Consider the following 20,734-nt stretch of genomic DNA (forward strand, 5'->3'; position numbering starts at 1 on the left):
GAAACAGAAAGAGCCTCTATTTATTTTCGAGGCAATTAGGAAACTGCCGGCCAAACGCTGTGGAATGGGCCGGGCGGCGCGGCGCTCCAGCTCCTCGCCGGCCGCTCGGGATGATGAATGGGCGCTCGCGTGGGAGAGTCCTGCAGGAACCAGGCGCGAGGCGGACGCCGGACACGGAGCTTTCCAGAACGGCTTCCATCGCTTTTCATTTTCATTCGATTTGGATCAAGACTTTAAACAGCGAGCGCGGCCTGCGAAGAGGCTTGGCTCCAGCGGAGTTTACACAGGCGAGTCACTTTTAATGCTCTTGAATGTCATTTCTAATGCCCAGACGCAGAAACAATCAGCACGCCTTTCATTTCTTAAGATTTGCAAACATTTCATCAAGCGGAGGACGGAGAATTGGACAAAGCGGGAACTTTGGAGCCAGAAATGTGGTCGGTTTCAGCCAAGCGTGTTTCAGACCAGAGGAACCGGCCTCCATTATAGAAGAACGAGATGATTGTGAGGAATATTAAGATGGGGCAGACCGGGGCTATTTGTCACACGCAAGAGTCAGACCGGCATTAAATTAAAGCTTTAACCCTGGACTTGAAGAAAACCTCGCTCTCTTTCTTCTATCATAAAGAAATAGTTATTAACCGTCAAACACGACAATCTGGACAGTGACAATGTGCACTATGTGTGGGGCAAGTTGTCACAATGTGTGGGGTTGGTCGTCGCTATTGTTTGGAGTTACTTTGAAAGTTGATAAACCTTTTTTTCCTTTTTGAGATAAAAGGATAAAAAACACTTTATAACAGTCGCAAAGCCTGTTGGTGTGAAATCCACAAATTCACTCAAATGACCCAAACATATGAAAGCTGTTATATAATAATAAATAAAGTGATCAGAAAAACATATTAGACACAGAAGAAGGTCCCATCATTTATGCTCCATGTGACAAATAACCCCGAGTGTCCACTTTACCAACACTGTAAGCAATCAATCAATCAATCAATCAATCAATCAATCACTGGATTTGTTTAGCCCAATATCACAACAGGAGTTTCCTCACAGCTGCACCGAACATTAAGGGAATAAAACAGAGCAGTAAATAAGACATTGTGAAGTATCCAGAGATAATGTCCCCCGTCCTCAGACTCTCCAGCACCGCGAGGAAAACTCAAAAACCCACGGGGAGAAAAGAGAAACCTCAGGGAGAACCATGAGGAAAACCATCACAGATCCATGAGGTAAAGTCATGTTTGTCCCAGTTCCTCTGAGTCGTGGTGCAGCAGGACTGATGTGGACAGATGTTACAGAAGAAGCTCATGAGGTTCATTTCTTCAACAGTTACTATAGTAACTATTTTCTCCAAAGTAAAAGAAGATTAGATACCACAGTCCTGTCCACCAGGACCCACCATGACTCAGAGGAACTGGGACAAACATGACTTTACAGCAGATACAAATGACAAGGGTTTGTTTTTCTTTGTTTTTCAAGATGATTTTTTTTTTGTTAGATACAGGATTTTCACCTTTTTTTTTTGTAATTGTAATAATAATTTTCCATATATTATGTTTTTACTACATATTTGAGTTTCAGAATATGATGTAACTCTTATATCCAGCAGAAGTCTGAAGTTCTGTCTAAAGCAGAAGCTCCGTGACTTCCTTCTTCACTTCTCAGTCTGTGCCTGAAGAGCAATGAGGCCTCAGCCTTTTTACTGGAAACAAAGAGCTCACTGTATTTAGTGTCATGTCACTGTCACTCATGTCTGACCTAAAGTCTCACGCTGAAGAAAGTCAACTCACATTTACACTGAGAAGGTTGGAAGGGCGCCCCCTTGTGTCACCTTGCATCCAAATGCCCAGAACATGACAGCGGAGGCAACACAAAGGTTAAAACACTGTTAATTCCTTTAACCTCTTCCTTTAACTGGAGCTCACAGCCTATAGGCCAGAGTAACGCCTCATTTGAAAGCTGAGACCTGAGTAACTGATCGTGACTATTTTGTTGCATTGTGTCCGTGTTTTTTGTCGTGTTTCCGTCTCTTTAGGTTTTTTTTGCCAAACTGGAGAACTGTGCTCGGTTCAGGTGGGGGTTAAGAGGTGAAGAAGTCTTTACAGAACATCCACACAGGCCAGTTTTACAGTAGAAATGTCAGTTTTCTGGATGAAAGCGGTGGAGTTTCCGTTCGTGTTCTTTTGTTTTCAGATTGAGAGAGATTTCCAGCCGTTGACGCGGAGGGAAACCCCGAGATCTTTTCAGAGAAAGAGTCCTGACGTTACCTGCTCAGACACACCTGGGACACGGTTCAGGGAGAGTTCGGCATCTGCTGTCGTTTACAACAACATTATTCTAGCACCAGCTCACATTAACAATAATAAAAGTCTTTCCCTTCAGGCAGATTCCCACAGAGGGTGACACGACTATGACACAACAGTCGGTAACTCATTATTGTTTTTCACACTAATCATAAAACCCGGAAATCCATATGGAATGAAAGAAGAAAATACTTACATTTGTAATCAGGGAGTCAATACAGAAGATGCTACAGAAGAGATTATACACAGCGACAGCAAAAAAAGTATAGGAAAAAAGTGACAATGAAAAAGAGGCAAAAAATACAATGACAAAAATGTTAAAAAAAGAGATGGCACAGCAACAACGTGAGGAAAATATCTGTTTATTTTTATTATTATTTTTTTTTAACTTTTTGTTTATTGACAAGTCAGAACAACAAGCTACAACAAAGGTCTTTGATTTTTTTTCCCCCTCCCCCCCCCCCCAAAAAAAAATTAACCCCCGAAAAAAGAAGAAAAAAAAAATTAAAAGACATTTATAATGATGATAATAATAATAATAATAATAATAATAATAATAATAATAATAATAATAATGATAATAATAATAATAATAATAATAATAATAATAATAATAATTTTAAAAATGCGGTCCTATAAACAACATTATGACAACTTATCCCCACTATTTAACCTCTTAACTCCCACCTGAACCGGGAGGATCTTTTTCCTCAAGTCATTACTTTTTTTTTCATCATTTTTTTGTTGGGTATTCAACTCATTTTTGTCACATTTTTGTCATTTTTTGTCAATTTTTTGTAATTTTTTTGTAATTTTTTTGTAATTGTTTTGTCAATTTTTTTGTCAATTTTTTTTGAATTTTTTGGTCAATTTTTTATCATATTTTTGTATTTTTTGGGTCACATTTTTGTCATTTTTTTTGGTCACATTTTAGTCATTTTTTGTCAATTTTTTGTCAATTTTTTATCACATTTTGGTAATTTTTTCATTAATTTTTTATCAAATTTTGTCATTTTTTGTCACATTTTTCACATTTTTGTCATTTGTTTGTCCATTTTTTGTCAATTTCTTGTGACATTTTTGCCACTTTGTCATCAATTGTTCATCACTTTTTTTGTCACATTTCCATCATTGCTATTTTCACAGCTTTTTTCCAGAAGCTTTTGGACAGGTGGGAGTTAAGGGGTTAATAATAGCCCTCCATCTGAAATGGGACCCAAAATCAGTCTGTCATAAGTAATAGAATTTACAATGGCACTAGGGCTGCACAATATATCGCAAAAAAGTAAAAAAAAAGATACAGCAATATGAAGTGATCATAGCATTACATCGCCACATCATTAAAGTCCTCATCAGACATAGATCGGCAAACTCAACAAAAACAGAGAGAAAATAAATGAATAAATAAATACAAAAAATAAAAAGCACTGGATTTATAAATGTCTGGAATTTCTTTCTTTTTTTACTTACTTTTAGTGTTACAAGTTACACACTACAGAGGCTCATCTATTGTTATTCAAGTCTTAATATGTTCGGTGAGCGAGAAAAAAACAAAACAAAAAAACTTCTGTTTAGATGAGTTTTGTAAATGAGGTTTCTTTCGGACGTCCCGCACTGATGTGGTCACATGTGGTGAACCGTGTGGCTTCCTCCTCCAGGCTCCAGCTCTGTCCACAGTGTTTGCACTAGAGCAGATCATGAAGGTTAACTTATACTGTATTTAAATGTGTGTCCCTAATGATCTGTTTCCTGAATGTGCGATCACTCGTGTACCCCGCCTGACCCGCCTGACCCCCCTGACCCGCCGGACCCGCCGCTCGGTCTAACCGCAGCTCAGTATTTGCACAGACGTCTCGTGTCTGAGGCCGAGGCGGTCGATGTGTCTCTGCATCAAAGACGACGGATAATAAACTCGGTCCTAATCCTCCAGGACGAGCCGCAGTCACACCCCGGACCAGCGGGGGGCACAATCACTCTGCCCCGGCTGCTTCCATCAGCCGGGGCTTTTTAATGCGCTCAAAATCATCATGGAGCTCTATCAGCGGGAGCAGATGTTTGTCAGACATGAAACCAGAATAACTTTCACTAAATAAAGCTAATTAGAATTCTATAAATGATTTAGATTTGCTAAATGCCAGAAGAATGAGACATAATTTTCTACAGTTTTATTTTACTTTTTACAAAACCAAAAGTTTACACACATTTGCCTTTAAAGTGAATAACTTTAAAACATCGACTTCAAAACATGGACTTTGTTTTCCTTCAGCCACTTTGTAACAGTTTGGCTTTGGGTCATTGTCCATTTGAAGAAACATCTGGCCCAAGCTTTAACTTCCTGCTCTTGAGATGTTGCTCCAATATTTCCACATAGAGTTCTTTCTTCCTGATGTCGTCTATTGTGTGAAGTGCACCAGTCCCTCCCACAGCCAAAACAGCCCCACAGCATGATGCTGCCCCCCCGTATTTCACAGTTAGGATGGTTTTCTCAGGCTTTTTCCTCCAAACGTTATGATGGTCATTATGGCCAAAAAATACAATTTATTTTCCCGTCAGACCACAGGATATGTCTCTATACATCAGGGGTAGGTAAGTTTGTGTCGTGAAGGGACAATTTTTATCATCGCCAAAACACCAAGGCCATCGTAGCCTAAAGTTAATTTATTTTTCTGCAAATGCTAATGTTTTACATCTGTGGTTCTCAAGTGGTACGGCTTCGGGGCCACCATTACCCATGGATGACAAGCAACGACGCAAATGAAACTGTAATTTGCCATATATACCGTATAAAATATAGTATTTTCCACGCAGGTTTTTATTGAACGAATAGTAGATACTCTTTTAAGAGATCAAACAACCCAGTAAAATTAATTTGAACAAACTCCTGTGTGTTCCCATACAGTTTCAGATTGAAAATTGAAAAAGAGTTCCCTATACCTGCTGACACTATTTCTTGCATTTTTAGAGAACTTTAACAGGTGTTTGATCTCTTATTGGCAAAACAATATTTCTCAAATTCATCTTGAGGGCCAGAGGTATTGTGCTGGTGGCGGGCCGGATTTGGCCCCCGGGCCTGACGTTGCTTACCCCTGCTATACATTAAAGTCTTTATCCTTGTTTTAATTTCAAACTCCAAACTGTGTTTCTGATGTTTGTTTTGGAGTCAGAGCTTCTTCCTGCAGATTTCCCTCTCAGCCCATGTCAGGACTTGTTTCTGGATAATGACAAACTCTGACCAGGTTCAGCATCTTCACCAGGTCTTTTGTTCTTGGGTTGATCTTCACATTTCAGACACAGAACCCGCCTTCTTTCTGACCTGTGTGAAGACTGCACATTTACATCATTGTTTTAACCAATGAACCTGGACCTTCAAGTGTCTTAACATTAAACCCAAGGATGATCCAGACTTGTGTTTCCAAGGACTGGGCTTTCACAAATATATAGTAATCTTCAAACTCAGGGCTGCAGAGAACGTTCATGTTTTTAAGAGCAGCTCAAGACTCACCTTTTTAGCTTAGCCTTAACTGACTAATCTATTTATTTAATCCTAATATATAAAATGTATATATATGGGAGGTTGTCCCAAGCGCATTGTTTTAAATGTTGTAATCTGTAAAGCACTTTGTGAGACCTTTCAGTATGAAAAACGCTGTATAAATAAAGTTTGATTGATTGATTGATTGATTGATTGATTGATTGATTGATTGATTGATTGATTGATTGATTGATTGATTGATTGATTGATTGATTGATTGATTGATTGATTGATTGATTGATTGATCGATCGATTGATTGATTGATCGATCGATTGATTGATATAGTAATCTTAGTGTATGTAAACTTCTCCCTCTATCTCTCATCCTTCTGGCATTTAGAAAATAGATTTTTTTTTCTTTTTTTTTTAAATTCTAATTGACCTAAAAAGTTAGAGTTAGTTCTGGTTTCATGTCAGACAGAGAGAAAAATGTGTCTTTTTATTAAGTGAATGTAAAACATTTGGTTCCCACTGTATATATTTCTGCACCTCTTTTAACATGACTTTTTTGATTGACTATTTATTGAACATAATAGTAATCATTGTACAAATACGATACAACAGTGTCATGTAAAACTGACTGGTGCACTGTTAAAATAAAGAAAGTGAACCAAGTGATAGTTTTTCTCGTTTATTCCAGGAGTACATTTACAGATCACGTAACAAAAAGGAACAGGAGCTGAAAACAAAACAAAAAAACACTCATAAAACGTAAACTAAGTTGTACAAATTCTATATACAGAATGAAACAGAAGGAAGTGTAGTCGCATGGCACTTACAATACACAAACCTCGAGAAGTGCTTTCCGTTTTTCATAATTAATATAAAATAAAATGCAGAGATAATACGTCTGAATAACAAACCAACATCGTAATTAATAATAAAAATATTAACAATTTAAACACTGTGTACAATATAGCTGAAATACATAACACCTTCTCATTTAGGCTAAAATCTCTATAGAATAAAAATAGGATTTCAAATATATCAACAATATTAATAACATTAGGTTATTAGTACAGAGCTGATTTTTCTTGGTGGGGCTCGACGGTCCCGCCCACTTCGAACCCGAGTTCTGCGGGAACGTCGAGCCCCATTGCCGGCTAATTAGAAGGAATATTGTACAAATTACTATACACAATTAGCCTAGTACTGCTAGTTTAGGTTTCCACGAATGCAAATATTAATCATCTAATTTTATATAGATGTAAAAATAAAAGGGAAAAAATATTTGCGGACTGGACTAGTAAAACTCTCAAATAGAAAAATGTACACAAGAGAAGCAGCAAAAACAATCTCTAAAATAATAATAACACTTTATATAAAGGACAAGCTGTTAAAGCATTTGTAGATACTTAGTTCATCATTTATAAAACATTAACCTCTGAACCCCCTACACGAGCACATTTTCTACAGTTACTATCCAGGTGTCCAGGCTTTACCCAAATCTAGAAGGTTCCTGAAAAAAGCGTCAAAATGTCGACGTAAACAAGACGTAAATGAGGATGAAAAAGAAAAAAAAAAACACAACAAAATGTAACAAAAATGCCTTAGAACCTTAGAAAAAGGCAAAGAAAAAAAGGCCACATATAAGTGATGAAAAAGCAACAAAAATGTGATTTAAAAAAAGTGAGGAAAAAACAACAAAAAAGTTAAAAAGTTAACAAAAAAGTGATGAAAAAGCAACAAAAATGTGATAAAAGTTATGAAGAAAAAAAAAGTAACAGAACAAAAAAGACCACAAAAAAGTGATGAAAAAGTAACAAAAAAGAGATTTTAAAAAAGAGATGAAAAAACAACAAAAAAAGTTACAGAACAAAAAAAGACCACAAAAAAGTGATGAAAAAGCCACAAAAAAGAGATAAAAAAAGTGATGAAAAAACAACAAAAAAAGTTACAGAACAAAAAAAAGACCACAAAACCTAACAAAAAAAGCAATGTAAAAGTGACAACAATACACGGAAACACGAGGTATAATCTTAGATCAGTTATGTAGGTCTTAGCTTTCAAATGAGGCATTACACTGGCCTGTTTTTAGATTTGGGTAAAGCCGAACTGGAGAAAAAAGTGGGGGTTAACAGGTTAACAAAGCTTTCCTTATCATTCGTTAATCATTCATAAGCACCTAAAGTCACGTGTGTTTATAAATGATTAACTTTAATAAATGAATTAAGTATTTACAAATGTTTAACAGCTTGAATTTACCACAAAGTGATACCAAAATATTCAATCAGTGGTGTGGTCATTATAGTGTCGAAAACTGGCACAGGCTGGACAGGAATGCAATCGTCCAATCAGAAGAGCCCCCCCTCTGTAGCTTCCGTAATCTCATTGGTCCGTTCATCTTCCCGCTCTCGGTTTGAAAAGTGTCCCAGAGTTTCAACTTAAAAGAGTCCCAGAGTTTATGTTTCAAAAAATAAAAGACTTCCTCTCGACCACCAACCGAGCAATAAAATCTCTTTCGCTGGCAATAAAGCCGCCATTTTGTTTTTTTGTTTTTTTTAAGTACAGTGGGTTCAGGAAGTTTTCAAATCCTCCTTTAATTATTTCTATTTCATTATGACACAAACAGTATAAAACTAAAATTCTACACTGATTCTACTCAGGGTTTCCGTGGGGCGATACAAAGCATTTACATTATATTCAAACTGGCATTAAATCTAAATTTATTGTTAAATTACTCAACAATTTTCCTGTATGAATTAATCAAAAACACCAAAGTTATGGTCTAAAACATATTCAGCTACAGTTTTGCCTGAAATTTACCCCTTTTTTTTTTTTTTTTTGCGTTAAGGTTGCCCATTTAGTCCAATTCTATTTCCTCTGATCTTAAGGCGAGACGCTGCAGGTGAATAGGGAGAAAAAATAAATGTAGAGATATCAATTTGAAACTTTTAATGAACATTACTGATATAAATATGAGAAAAAAATGTATTGCAAGTTTTCTGTCATTTTATGTTTTCATATAAAAATAAGGCATTTTGTGCATAAAAATGGCCGCATTGCCAATATTTTCAGTGATTAAATCTAAATAATGGATAGATTCATATTTAGATTTATGGTTTGGTTTTATTTTATTGACAAATTAGTAACAAAGATTGCTTCATAGCGGATCTCGGATCTTTAGTTTTTGAATAAGCTAATCATGAGTGAAAAAACCTGTAAAAACTTTTTTTTTAGTTTTAGTTCAAAGGTGAAAAAAATACAACTGAAGAAATAAACAAATCTTGTTAAGTCCAAGTTATCTCAGCCTCGCTACCGAGAAAATGTCATGAAATAAGCTTTGTACGAGGTAAGTTTCTCATTTTTATACTTTGATATGAAAACTAGCTAAAAATCTGCACTTTGACCACAGCGTGAAAAAATCAATACTTTCACCTGCCGCGTCTCGCCTTAAGAAATTAAATATATAATATATATTTTCTTAATTTGCGGCATTAAAAAGCCGTACATTTGACTTGCTTCTGCTTTTACAAGCCTTGTTACTTCCCCGGAATCTTCTGTGTTCATAAATGTAGATGTCTTAGCCTTAAAGCTAATGGCTAATGCTAAGTTGGTGCTAACACAGGTTTGAATAGCGCCATGAACTAACTTTTTGGAAAACCCTCAGCTAGATGTTTGTTGTTGTAATTATTCTTATTTACTTGAAAAAGCTGGACAGGAAGTAGTCTTTACGCAGGACTTGCTAACAGGAAGTTAGCAAAACAACATCGGATTAGAATGTCATAACTGAATATGATTAAAATCCGCCATTTAAGAGGGAACAATCAAACCACAAATTATCATTAGCAATTTCCTGAACTCACTGTACTTTTTATTTAGTTTTTTTTTTTGTTGCATTTTAGCGTTGACTGGAAACAGGAGCAGCGAAACACCGACTTCTCCACAAAATGGCCGCCGTTGCCAAAGTAAAATAAGTGACAAAAGCAACCCCTTTAAGCAGCATGTATGTTAAGTCTTCAAACCTCCGTCTCATCGCTAACGGCTACAATCGACCTCGCTAACGATACAATCTCGAGTAACTTTATTGAACGTCGATGCACAGGTTAGAAAATGTTCTTCAATGTTACCAAAAAAATGGAATAACGAGTTGGTATTGAAATTGTTGTTAGCGACAAATTCATGCTAACGAGGTAATTTAGCATAACAATGTTGGTTAGCAAAAGCCCATTCATTTTTCTCATAGACGAAAAGTTTCCAAATTAAAGTTCCCATCATTTTCCCCATAGACTTTGAAAATAATAAAAAATAGGTCATACATTACAAGTTTAAAGGCACAATAAAGGCTTTTCAAGTATCGGAGTAGCTAGATCTAGAATCTGATCAATCATTTTCAATCAGACATTTACTGTTATTTGCCATGTTTAGCTGATTATTGGCGTTCTCCAATAGCTGGAAAGCCTTACAGCAAAGTCTATGGGAAAAAATAATGTGAAACAGAAGTAACATTCGCCGTTTCTAACCTGTGCAAAGCTAAAACACTGCATTTATAGAAACTGCACCCTGAACTGAACTGCCACCGACGGCGATATCGATCTCTCAAATGTTTCCGACTAAGAAAACACAAACCTAAAAATCAGCCTAATCTAGTTCACTTACCCTGGTCGTCAAAACAAAACTCGCTCCTTGGTTTTTAGTTTAAGCTAAATGCTAATCATAAATAATTCTCTTTCGACCTATACCCTGTTTCATCCAACTTCCGAACTTCTATTGCCTTTCTGTTTCCTTCATCGCTCCTTCTCGACCCCCCTGTCCTTGTGCACAACCCGTGGCTTTATTTCATTCATATTATAGGCTATAGCTTCTTTTTTACATACAATTAGTTTGACCTAAAGTAACACCCACTTCTTTTTGGCAGCTTCTTCCTTCGTTCGAGGATAGTCCCGACTCCTGCGGATTTTCTTAGTCAATGCAACGGAACTTCCATCGACAGAAGAAGAAAAAATAATGACTTAGCGCTTTTTTATTTGCGGTTTTTTTCCCCCCGATTCTTCGCTCTAAACCGTGGCTCCGAGAAGCTCCTCCGTCTTGGCCATGATCTCGTTCTGATTGGAGTCCAGGCCGTAGAACTTGACCTTGAGGCCGTCGGTGGGATGCACCACCGGCACCGTGATCATGCGGGGGAAACTCCGCGTGGCCAGCTCGAAGCGGCTGGTGCTGGCCAGCTCGATGGCCAGCAGGCGGAGGAAGAGCGTGGCCAGCTGCTTGCCCAGGCAGGAGCGCACGCCGCCGCCGAAGGGCAGGTAGTGGAAGCGGCCCTCCTTGTCCTCGCCGCGCTCCTGGCTGAAGCGGTCGGGGTCGAAGGCGTCCACGTCCTTGAACACGGAGGAGGTGTCGTGCGTGTCGCGGATGCTGTACATGACGCTCCAGCCTTTGGGGATCTGGACGCCCTGGAAACAGGAAACACGGAGGCGTTTCAAACGGTACAGAAGCAAAGGGAAGGTGATGCACTGTCCGAAACATTCTCCTCAAACCTTTAACCTCTGGAGCGCATTTTCTCTAGTTCAGCTTTAACCAAATCGAAAAACTTGAAAGCTAAGACCTACAAAACTGATCTAAGATATTTCCATGCTTTGTCACCGCACTGTCGTTTTTTATTTACTTTTTTGTTGTTTTTGTTACTTTTTCATCCTCATTTATGTCTCATTTGCGTCGCTATTTTGACCTTTTTTCAGGAGGCTTTTAGATTTGGGGAAACACTTTATAAAAAGGTTACATGAAGTCATGCATGAAAAACATGAACTTATGAATGAATTAATGCATGATTTCATGATGTGTTCATGTATGACGATATCAGGACTCATCATGAGTTAACGTGACTTCATGCATTAAGTAATTAAGTAACTGCTGTAATGAATTCATGAGAAAATCTTGTTAATAAATCATGATCTTAGAATCATGATGAATCATTAAAACATTTAGAAAAACCATGAACTAATTATAATTATTAAGTTTATGCATGAATATCATGACCATCATGATTTTTATGTTTATGTTTATGTTAGAAGAAGAAGAAGAAGAAGAAGATCTTTATTTATATAGCTCCTTTCACAGACATGGTCACAAAGCGCTTTACATGAGACAATTGAACATTCACTCCATACTCGGTGGTGTAAACTACGTTTGTAGCTTCAGTTTCCCCTCGGGGAGACTGTCAGAAGCGCTTTCGCGACTACACACGTCTGCGCCAACGGACCCTCTGACTACCACCATTCATTCACTCACACACATCATTCATCCTGGCCTATTGTACATGTTTTTAGTGGTAGGGGAAACCGGAGTGCCCGGAGGAAACCTACGCAGACACGGGGAGAACATGCAAACTCCACACAGAAAGGCCCCCAGGTGGGAATCGAACCCGGACCTTCTAGCTGTGAAGCGAGAGCGCTAACCGCTGCGCTACCGTAGCCTGTTAGTGAAACTTAATGGACGACAAAACATGAACTTTATTTAAACTCTTTGTGGACAGTCATAAATGATAATGTCTATGATGTTCGTGTTTGTTTTGTCTTGGTTTTTGGGTCCTGACCCCCCACCCGGATCACACCGTGAGAAATAGCAACATTAGCCAACATAATTCTAAAATTAAATGTATCAAATTACGAACAAACAATGGCACATGGTAAAATAACACACACATGCTGCAATAAAATATTATATCAGATGTATGTATATTTTATTTGCATGATCTGGTGACCCCCCAAATTTGTCTCGCGACCCCCTTGGGGGTCCCGACCCCCAGGATGAGAACCACTGGTCCAAAGCATAAAAGTGCATCACTTTAGTATCGGGGACACAATCGTCATGAATTTATGACTGAACTAAGGATTAGCTCATGATGAGTTCATTACAGCAGTAAATGATGTATAAAGGTATAAAACTTGCAAACTAATTTTCTTAAAAATCATGATGAATCATGATATTTGTGCATAAACGTTTTACACAGCGGAGTCCGTGGTTTCAGCTTCACCTCGAGCTCAGTGAAGCTCGTTCATGTAACAGTTTGGCTCAGTTTTTGGAGCCGGCTTCGATATTTAGAAAAGATAAAAATAGTGAAAGGAAAACAAGAAGAAGATGTGCGGGTTCAGACAAACACGTGGAAGCCAGAATGACACGGCTGTGTTCAATAAGGACTTAAAGGGGAAGTGTTTCCCAACCACAGGTGCGGGGACCCACCTCAGATTTAAAAGAAGAATAAACCAAGTAGAATTTCTTTCTAACTGTCAAAGTAATGTAAATGTTCATGTTGTTTTTCAGTAAAAGGTTTCAAATTGAGACTGTTTTGGCTTTTTTTTTTTTTTTTACCATAACACTGGACTAAACACGGACTAAATAGAGTTTAGTTAATCACTGTAAAACTATTGGCAGAATCCTCGAGGTCGGGAGTAAATGAATGAGTCAAGAAAAAAGGTTGGGAACCACTAGGGCTGTGCAACTAATCGACATTCGATGACAATTTCGAATATTACACTAAACGATTACAAAATTAGCATAATCGGAGAAAAAAAAAAATAATTACATTTTTGTTTTTTTGCATTAATACACTAAACGATTGCAAAATGAGTATAATCGGGGGAAAAAGCGATTATTTATTTATTTTTTTATGTATTTTTTTGTAAAGCAGACTTGCATTATATCACGGCGCTGGGATTATTTTTCCTTCGCATTTCACGTGCCGTGGCTCATGCTTTTGCCTGACATAAAAACAAACGGCGCTGTGTGATGATGTCATCAGGCCGCGCTGCTCAGTTTGCTTGCGCAGGTGTGAGGGCTGGCCAGCAGGGGGCGGATGTGAAACAGAGACCTCTCCTTAATCCAGGCAAACTTTAAATCATTTGTACTTTTATTCAGCATAGTTTTTGTTATTAATAAATATACAAATAAAATAAAGACTAACTGTGATTTCAATAACGACTATAATAATGGTGGTCGTAACGGCGTGCGGTGTGTGGTGGACTCACGTCGAGCTCGAAGGTCTGCATGGCGGTGCGATACGCCCCGGACACCGGCGTGAACAGCCTCAGCACCTCCTTGATGACGCAGTCCAGGTAGCGCAGACTGACCACGGTGTCCAGCCGCAGCTCGGCCTCGGAGCAGAGCCGGCCGTTCTGCAGGAGGCCCCGCCCCCGCAGCTCGTCCCGCAGCCGCTCCAGCACCTGCGGGTGGCGCAGCAGCTGCATGATCAGGGACGTGCTGGCGCTCGCCGTGGTGGCGAAGGCGGCGAAGATCAGCTCGATGGTCGACTCCTGGACGAGAGAGAGAGAGAGGGGGTTTCAGTGGACTTCAACATCTGTTAACCTCTGACCTCCCACTTTATCCCAGCAAAGATCTTGTCGGGTTTTCATTAGATTCTGTTGCATCTGACTCTTTTTTTGTTGCTTTTTTTTTATTTTTGGCAGCGTTTATGACGCCTTTGTCACATTTAGTAACTTTTTTTTATCTCTTTTTTTGCTGTGTTGTCGTGACATTATTTGGTTGCGTTTTCACCCATGTTCACATCTCGTTTCACGTCTTTTCGCGTGTGTGTTAGCATTTGTGTGTTAGTATGTGTGTGTGTTAGCATGTGTGTTAGCGTGTGTGTGTTAGCATGTGTGTATTAGCGTGTGTGTGTGTTAGCATGTGTGTGTTAGCGTGTGTTAGTGTGTGTGTGCTAGCGTGTGTGTTAGCTTGTGTGTTAGCGTGTGTGTTAGCTTGTGTGTGATAGCGCGTGTGTGTTAGCTTGTGTGTTAGCGTGTGTGTTAGCTTGTGTGTTAGCGTGTGTGTGTTAGCGTGTGTGTTAGCTTGTGTGTTAGCTTGTGTGTTAGCTTGTGTGTTAGCTTGTGTGTTAGCGTGTGTGTGTTAGCGTGTGTGTTAGCATGTGTGTGTATTAGCATGTGTGTTAGTGTGTGTGTGTTAGCGTGTGTATTAGCATGTGTGTGTGTTAGCATGTGTGTGTTAGCCATTTATGAAGCTGTGTTGCAGATGTCAACTCCTTATAACATAAAGTAGTATAAAGTAACTTCACTTATTGCTGTGATATTTATATTTATATTTATTGCTTTACTGCTAATACTGCATGGGTGCAAAAATACGACTCAAGTAAAATACACATCTGAACCGAGCACTTCAGTCCAGAAGCTTTTAGATTTAGGTAAAGCTGAACTGGAGAAAACGCCCTCACTTTCACTTGTGGTTCTGTATTTCCACCTTACTCTGGAGACGACCCTTTGCTCCGTCAGAAGATCCAACTGGCCCCAAAACAAAGTAAAGACAGGCTGGATTTAGGGCTGTCCCGCTCCCGCTCCCGCACGCTCCAAAATAAAAACAACTTTACTTTCCGTATCTGCGACTCTGGCAGCGCCGCGGAAAATGAACAAAAACAGGACTGTGAAACTGAGGGGGATCTTTATTTTCCAAAAACAGACCGACGATTGGAAAAACCCCGTGACTTAAGCGGAGATAAACCGATTGAAAGTCGTCCGGAGCGGCCCAGGACAGACGCCGGGCCGGGACAGAGGCCGGGCCCGGGACAGAGGCCGGGCCGGGACAGATGCCGGGCCCAGGACAGACGCCGGGGCCGTGAACTGTCAGGGAGCGCTTATGTAACTCCGGCCAAGCAGCTTTTAATTCCTCAAAAGTGGAACGTTTTGGGGGAAAATGTGGAGCTCGTTTCCAAAGACAACATTCGTCTGTGGCTGCGCCGCCTTTAAGGGGCTGCAGGGGGCGCCCAAAGCTCGCCTCAGCAAGAAGGACAGTGGAACTAACCCCCACCTGAACCCAACACGCTTTCTCCAGAAATGTTGATATTTGTGAGTATTTGACCTTGTAGTGACCCCATGTTTCTGTGAGGGGTCAATGTAGCAGGTCTAAACCGGTCCAAACCAGGTCTAAACTGATCCAAAACAGGTCTAAACCGGTCCACACAGGTCTAAACTGGTCCAAACCAGGACTAAACTGGTCCATAACAGGTCTAAACTGCTCCAAACCAGTCCAAAACAGGTCTAAACTGGTCCAAAAACGGTTTAAACTGGTCCAAACCAGTACTAAATCGGTCTAAACCGGTCCAAAACAGGTCTAAACTAGTCCAAAACAGGTTTAAACCGGTCCAAACCAGGACTAAACCGGTCCATAACAGGTCTAAACCAGTCCAAAACAGGTTTAAACTGGTCCAAACAGGTTTAAACTGGTCCAAACCAGGACTAAACCAGTCCAAAACAGGTTTAAACTGATCCAAACCAGGACTAAATCGGTCTAAAACAGGTCTAAACCAGTCCAAAACAGGTTTAAACTGGTCCAAACAGGTTTAAACTGGTCCAAACCAGGACTAAACCGGTCCAAAACAGGTCTAAACTAGTCCAAAACAGGTTTAAACTGGTCCAAACCAGGACTAAACCGGTCCATAACAGGTCTAAACCAGTCCAAAACAGGTCTAAACGGTCCATACCAGGTCCAAACCAGTCCAAACCAGGTCTGAACTGGTCAAAAACAGGTCTAAACCGGTCCAAACCAGGTATAAACTGGTCAAAAACAGGTCTAAACAGGTCTAAACCGCTCCAAACCGGTCCATAACAGGTATAAACCGGTCCAAACCAGGTATAAACTTGGCAAAAACAGGTCTAAACCGGTCCAGTAGTGAGCATAAAATGACCAACTTGCATCTAATCTCTTTAAGTAAATGCACGTCTGATTGACTTTTGTTTTTTACAAACATGAATGAACAGCAAACTCAGCAGTGTCCTATGAATAATAAATAAATAAATAAAGCCATAATGAATCATCAGTTTCCAAAATAGCACAATTATACAGCGAACAACAAGCAGCTTTGGGAGTTTGGGAGCGTCCACGGACTCGAGAGCCTGAACTGGAACTTGAACCTGCCCTGACCTTCTGCTGCGACCGTGACCCCTGACCCGGCCCTGACCCGACCCTGACCCGACCCTGACCCGACCCGCACAGATGGGTTTCTGTGTTTGCTCCGGGACAGTTCCTTTTGCTGCTGCTGCGGTGAAGCGGAGTCGCACCGACGTGTTACAGAACCCGAAGCGTCTGTGTTTAAACTCCCTGGGCCCACGCACGGCTGACCACACATGAGCCAGAGAAACACAGGGGAACACAGGCTTCTACACTCGCTGCAGGTCAGAGTGTGTCCAGAGAAACACAGGCTTCTACAGAGAAACACAGGCTTCTACAGGGAAACACAGGCTTCTACAGGGAAACACAGGCTGCAGGTCAGAGTGTGTCCAGGGAAACACAGGCTTCTACACTCTGCAGGTCAGAGGTGGCCAACGTCAGAAACAACATGACTTCACACAGAGTAACTGTCAGTGCTCTTACAGTACAGTGTGGGGCGTGGGAACTTTCTATTCTGGAAATTAAACAACAAACTTCACATGTCACACAACAGTGGTGATTAACCTCTTTACCCAAATCTGAAAGCTTCTCGATTGGAGCCTATAGGCCAGTGTAACACGTCATTTGAAAGACCCACAAAACTGATCTAAACTGACCTTTTTCCTCTTTGCCATCACTTTTTTAAAGGACATTTTTGTCACTTTTTTGTCACTTTTTTGTTGATTTTTTGTCACTTTTTAATAATTTTTTTGTCACATTTTTGTCACTTTTTAAATATTTTTTTTGTCACATTTTTGTACATTTTTTTTCACATTTGTATCACTTTTTTTTAAATCATTTTTTGTCACTTTTTTAAATCATTTTTTGTCACTTTTTGGTCACTTTTTTATAATTATTTCGTAATTTTTTTATAATTTTTTTGTCACATTTTTATAATTTTTTTGTCACATTTTCGTCACATTTTTTTAGATTGTTTGTCACATTTTTCTTTTAAAAAAATGTCACATTTTTGTAAATTTTTTGTCAATTTTTATATATTTTTTGTCACATTTTTCTCATTTTTTGTTAATTTTTCATCATGTTTTTATCACTTTTTTGTCACATTTTCATCATTTTCTCATCACATTTTTATCACTTTTTCTTTATATTTTCATCACTTTTTCTTAATATTTTTATCACTTTTTTGTCACATTTTTGTCACTTTTGTGTTTATTTTTCGTCATATTTTTATCACTTTTTGTCAGATTTTCATCATTTTCTCATTACATTTTTATCACTTTTTATTCATATTTTTATCACTTTTTTTGTCAAATTTTCGTCACTTTTTTATAATTTTTTGCCACATTTTTGTCACTTTTGTGTTAATTTTTTGTCATGTTTTTTATCACTTTTTTGTCACATTTTTATCACTTTTTTTTTAATTTTTTGTCACATTTTTGTTTCTGTGAATCAAAAACAGAAATGTAATAGTTGAACTGTGCACAAAGGTAATAAGTGAGTGCGTTTACCTTGAGCTCCTGCATGCTGAGCTCCGTGCCGTTCTCCTTGGCGCTCTCCATCAGCACGTCCAGGGCGTCGCTGTAGTCCTTACTCTGGGACAGGGGCTTCTCCAGGATGGCCTTCTCGATGCTGCGCTGCAGAGTGTCCCGCGCCCGGATGCCCTGAGACACAATCACAGGCTCATTTTAACATTTACAGACACATCGATGGCTGAACCTTCTATCTTCCCTTCTCTCTCTCTGACCCCTGACCTGCTGAGGAAATGAACGGCCTGATTATAGCCCTCTGCGGCTCACGGGCTCCCTCTCTGTGATAAATGAGCATAATTGCAGGCGTTTCAGCCTGGGTGGCTTCTTCTTCTCCCCCCGAGCGCTCGGACACAATGCAGGGGAGGCTGGAGGGCGGAGATGATGAGCGGTGTGGGATAAAGATAGTCCGGCGGGTTTTTTTCGAGCTCGGTCAGCGCGAGTTTGCAAAGATCAGCCGGGGTTCACGTCCCAGAATAAAAATGGCAAAGTCTCGGAAAGAGCGAGCGATTTTTCCTTCTCTCTCAGGGTGAGACGTGTCAGAGGAAAAAACTACAAAACTCTGGCTTTATGGTGTTTGTTTGAGCTCGTTCATTCACAGATACTGGCATGTTTGGTATCCACGTGTAGCAGGAAAGGCTGTGGAGTCCAGTGACAGTGAGTGTGAGTGCGGCCGCTCACCCGTCGGTATCCGCTGAAGGGCAGGTCGATGGGGAGGCTGAACAGATTGTCCACAAAGTCCTGGAAGGTGGAGAACAGGTGCTTCATCTCCTCCTCGGACACTCTGAAGCCGAGCAGCACCCGCACCGCCATGGTGAAGGACAGACGCTGGCTCTCCCTGAGGAAACACCACACTCAGTCATCCTCAGAGCAGGACATCTGGACAAACTTATGAGAAATACGTCTGCACTACTACAGTATGCGGCTCAAAGGAATAAAGAGAACGTCCACATTTTCACAATAAATCCCCTCTGACTTTTTAACTGTCATTATTTTACACAATATAACCTGGATATTATATGATGATGTTTTTTACTTCAGTTTAATCATTCCACACATCGAAACATCTAAAAGTAGTTTTTCATTGTGAGGCGGAGCTCCCTCTTCCGCCCCGCCCCCTTTTGCCTCTTTTTGCCGAGTCTCAGCACTTGTACTGACACTTGAGCGCGAAGTTTGTTCATTAACCCCTTAACTCCCACCTGAACCGAGCACAAGTTTGGCTTTACCCCAATCCAAAAGCCTCTGGAAAAAAGGTGAGGAAATAGCAACAAAACTGAGACGAAATAATTTTTTTGTCAAATACTAAAAAAAATGGTCACTTTTTGTCACATGTTCATCATTTTTTCATCTTTTTTTAAAGTCATTTTTTGTGCTTTTTTTGTCATTTTTTTGTCATTTTTTTGTGACATTTTTGCCACTTTTTCATCATTTTTTCATCATTTTTTCATCATTTTTTCGTCAATTTTTTGTCAGTTTTTGTCACATTTTTGTCATTTTTTTGTCATTTTTTTGTCATTTTTGCCACTTTTTCATATTTTTTTGGTCAATTTTTTGTCAATTTTTTGTCAGTTTTTTGTCTAAGTTTCTTACTTTTTAGTCATTTTTTGTGACATTTTTCGTTATTTTTTGTCACTTTCTGTAAACTTTTAGTCACATTTTTGTAATTTTTTTGTCAATTTTTTGTCAATTTTTTGTCATTTTTTTGTAAATTTTTTGTAAATTTTTTGTGACATTTTTGCCACTTTTTCATAATTTTTTCGTCAATTTTTTGTTAATTTTTTGTCCGTTTTTGTCATGTTTGTCATTTTTTGTCATTTTTTGTCATTTTTTGTCATTTTTTGTGACATTTTTGCCACTTTTTCATCATTTTTTTGTCAAATTTTTGTCAATTTTTTGTCAGTTTTTTGTCTAAGTTTTCTCACTTTTTAGTCATTTTTTGTGACATTTTTCGTTATTTTTTGTCACTTTCTGTAAACTTTTAGTCAGATTTTTATAGTTTTTTTGTCAATTTTTTGTCAATTTTTTGTCAATTTTTTGTCAATTTTTTGTTAGTTTTTTGTCCAAGTTTTCTCACTTTTTTGTCACATCTTCATCATTGTTTTCGTCTCAGTTCTGTCGCTTTTCTCTCACCTTTTTTCCAGAAGCTTTTGGATTGGGGTAAAGCCAAACAAGAGAAAATGTGCTTGGTTCAGGTGGGAGTTAAGGGGTTAACTAGAGCCAGTTGAAAGTTTGATTAAAGATCTACCACACTTGTGCAGTAACTTCTCTCTGTCCGGTTCCCCGCGGTGCAGTACTTCTGTGTAGCAGTAGTAGCAGTAGTAGTAGTAGTAGTAGTAGTGAGTATTTGGTACCTGTACACGTTGATGGGGTCGGGGTTGGAGCTCCACACTCTCAGACTCTCCTGAATCACCTGCTGGATTTTGGGTAAGTACGACTGCAGCGCCTCGTGGCTGAACACTTTGGCAAAAACCTGAAACAGACGGAGCAGAGACGAGGATCATGAAACATCAGCTCCAGATGTTCGAGGGCACAGATGT

The 20,734-nt window shown here is 39.3% G+C and overlaps 1 protein-coding gene across 1 annotated transcript in view; it reads right to left on the reverse strand.

The window, feature by feature from the left end:
- Positions 1–10,223: 10,223 nt before the first annotated feature.
- cyp26b1 (cytochrome P450, family 26, subfamily b, polypeptide 1) overlaps positions 10,224–20,734 on the reverse strand; it is a 57,751-nt gene continuing 47,240 nt past the window's right edge. Inside the window, exons 3-7 of the mRNA XM_079579942.1 lie at positions 20,549–20,667; positions 18,879–19,035; positions 18,180–18,332; positions 13,803–14,087; positions 10,224–11,231 (exon numbers count right to left, since the gene is read on the reverse strand). Of these exons, the coding sequence (XP_079436068.1) occupies positions 10,839–11,231; positions 13,803–14,087; positions 18,180–18,332; positions 18,879–19,035; positions 20,549–20,667 (1,107 nt within the window). The 3' untranslated portion in view covers positions 10,224–10,838. The remainder of the gene's footprint in view (positions 11,232–13,802; positions 14,088–18,179; positions 18,333–18,878; positions 19,036–20,548; positions 20,668–20,734) is intronic.

The sequence above is a fragment of the Gobius niger genome, assembly GCF_951799975.1.
Source record: "Gobius niger genome assembly, chromosome: 21".
Taxonomy (NCBI): domain Eukaryota; kingdom Metazoa; phylum Chordata; class Actinopteri; order Gobiiformes; family Gobiidae; genus Gobius; species Gobius niger.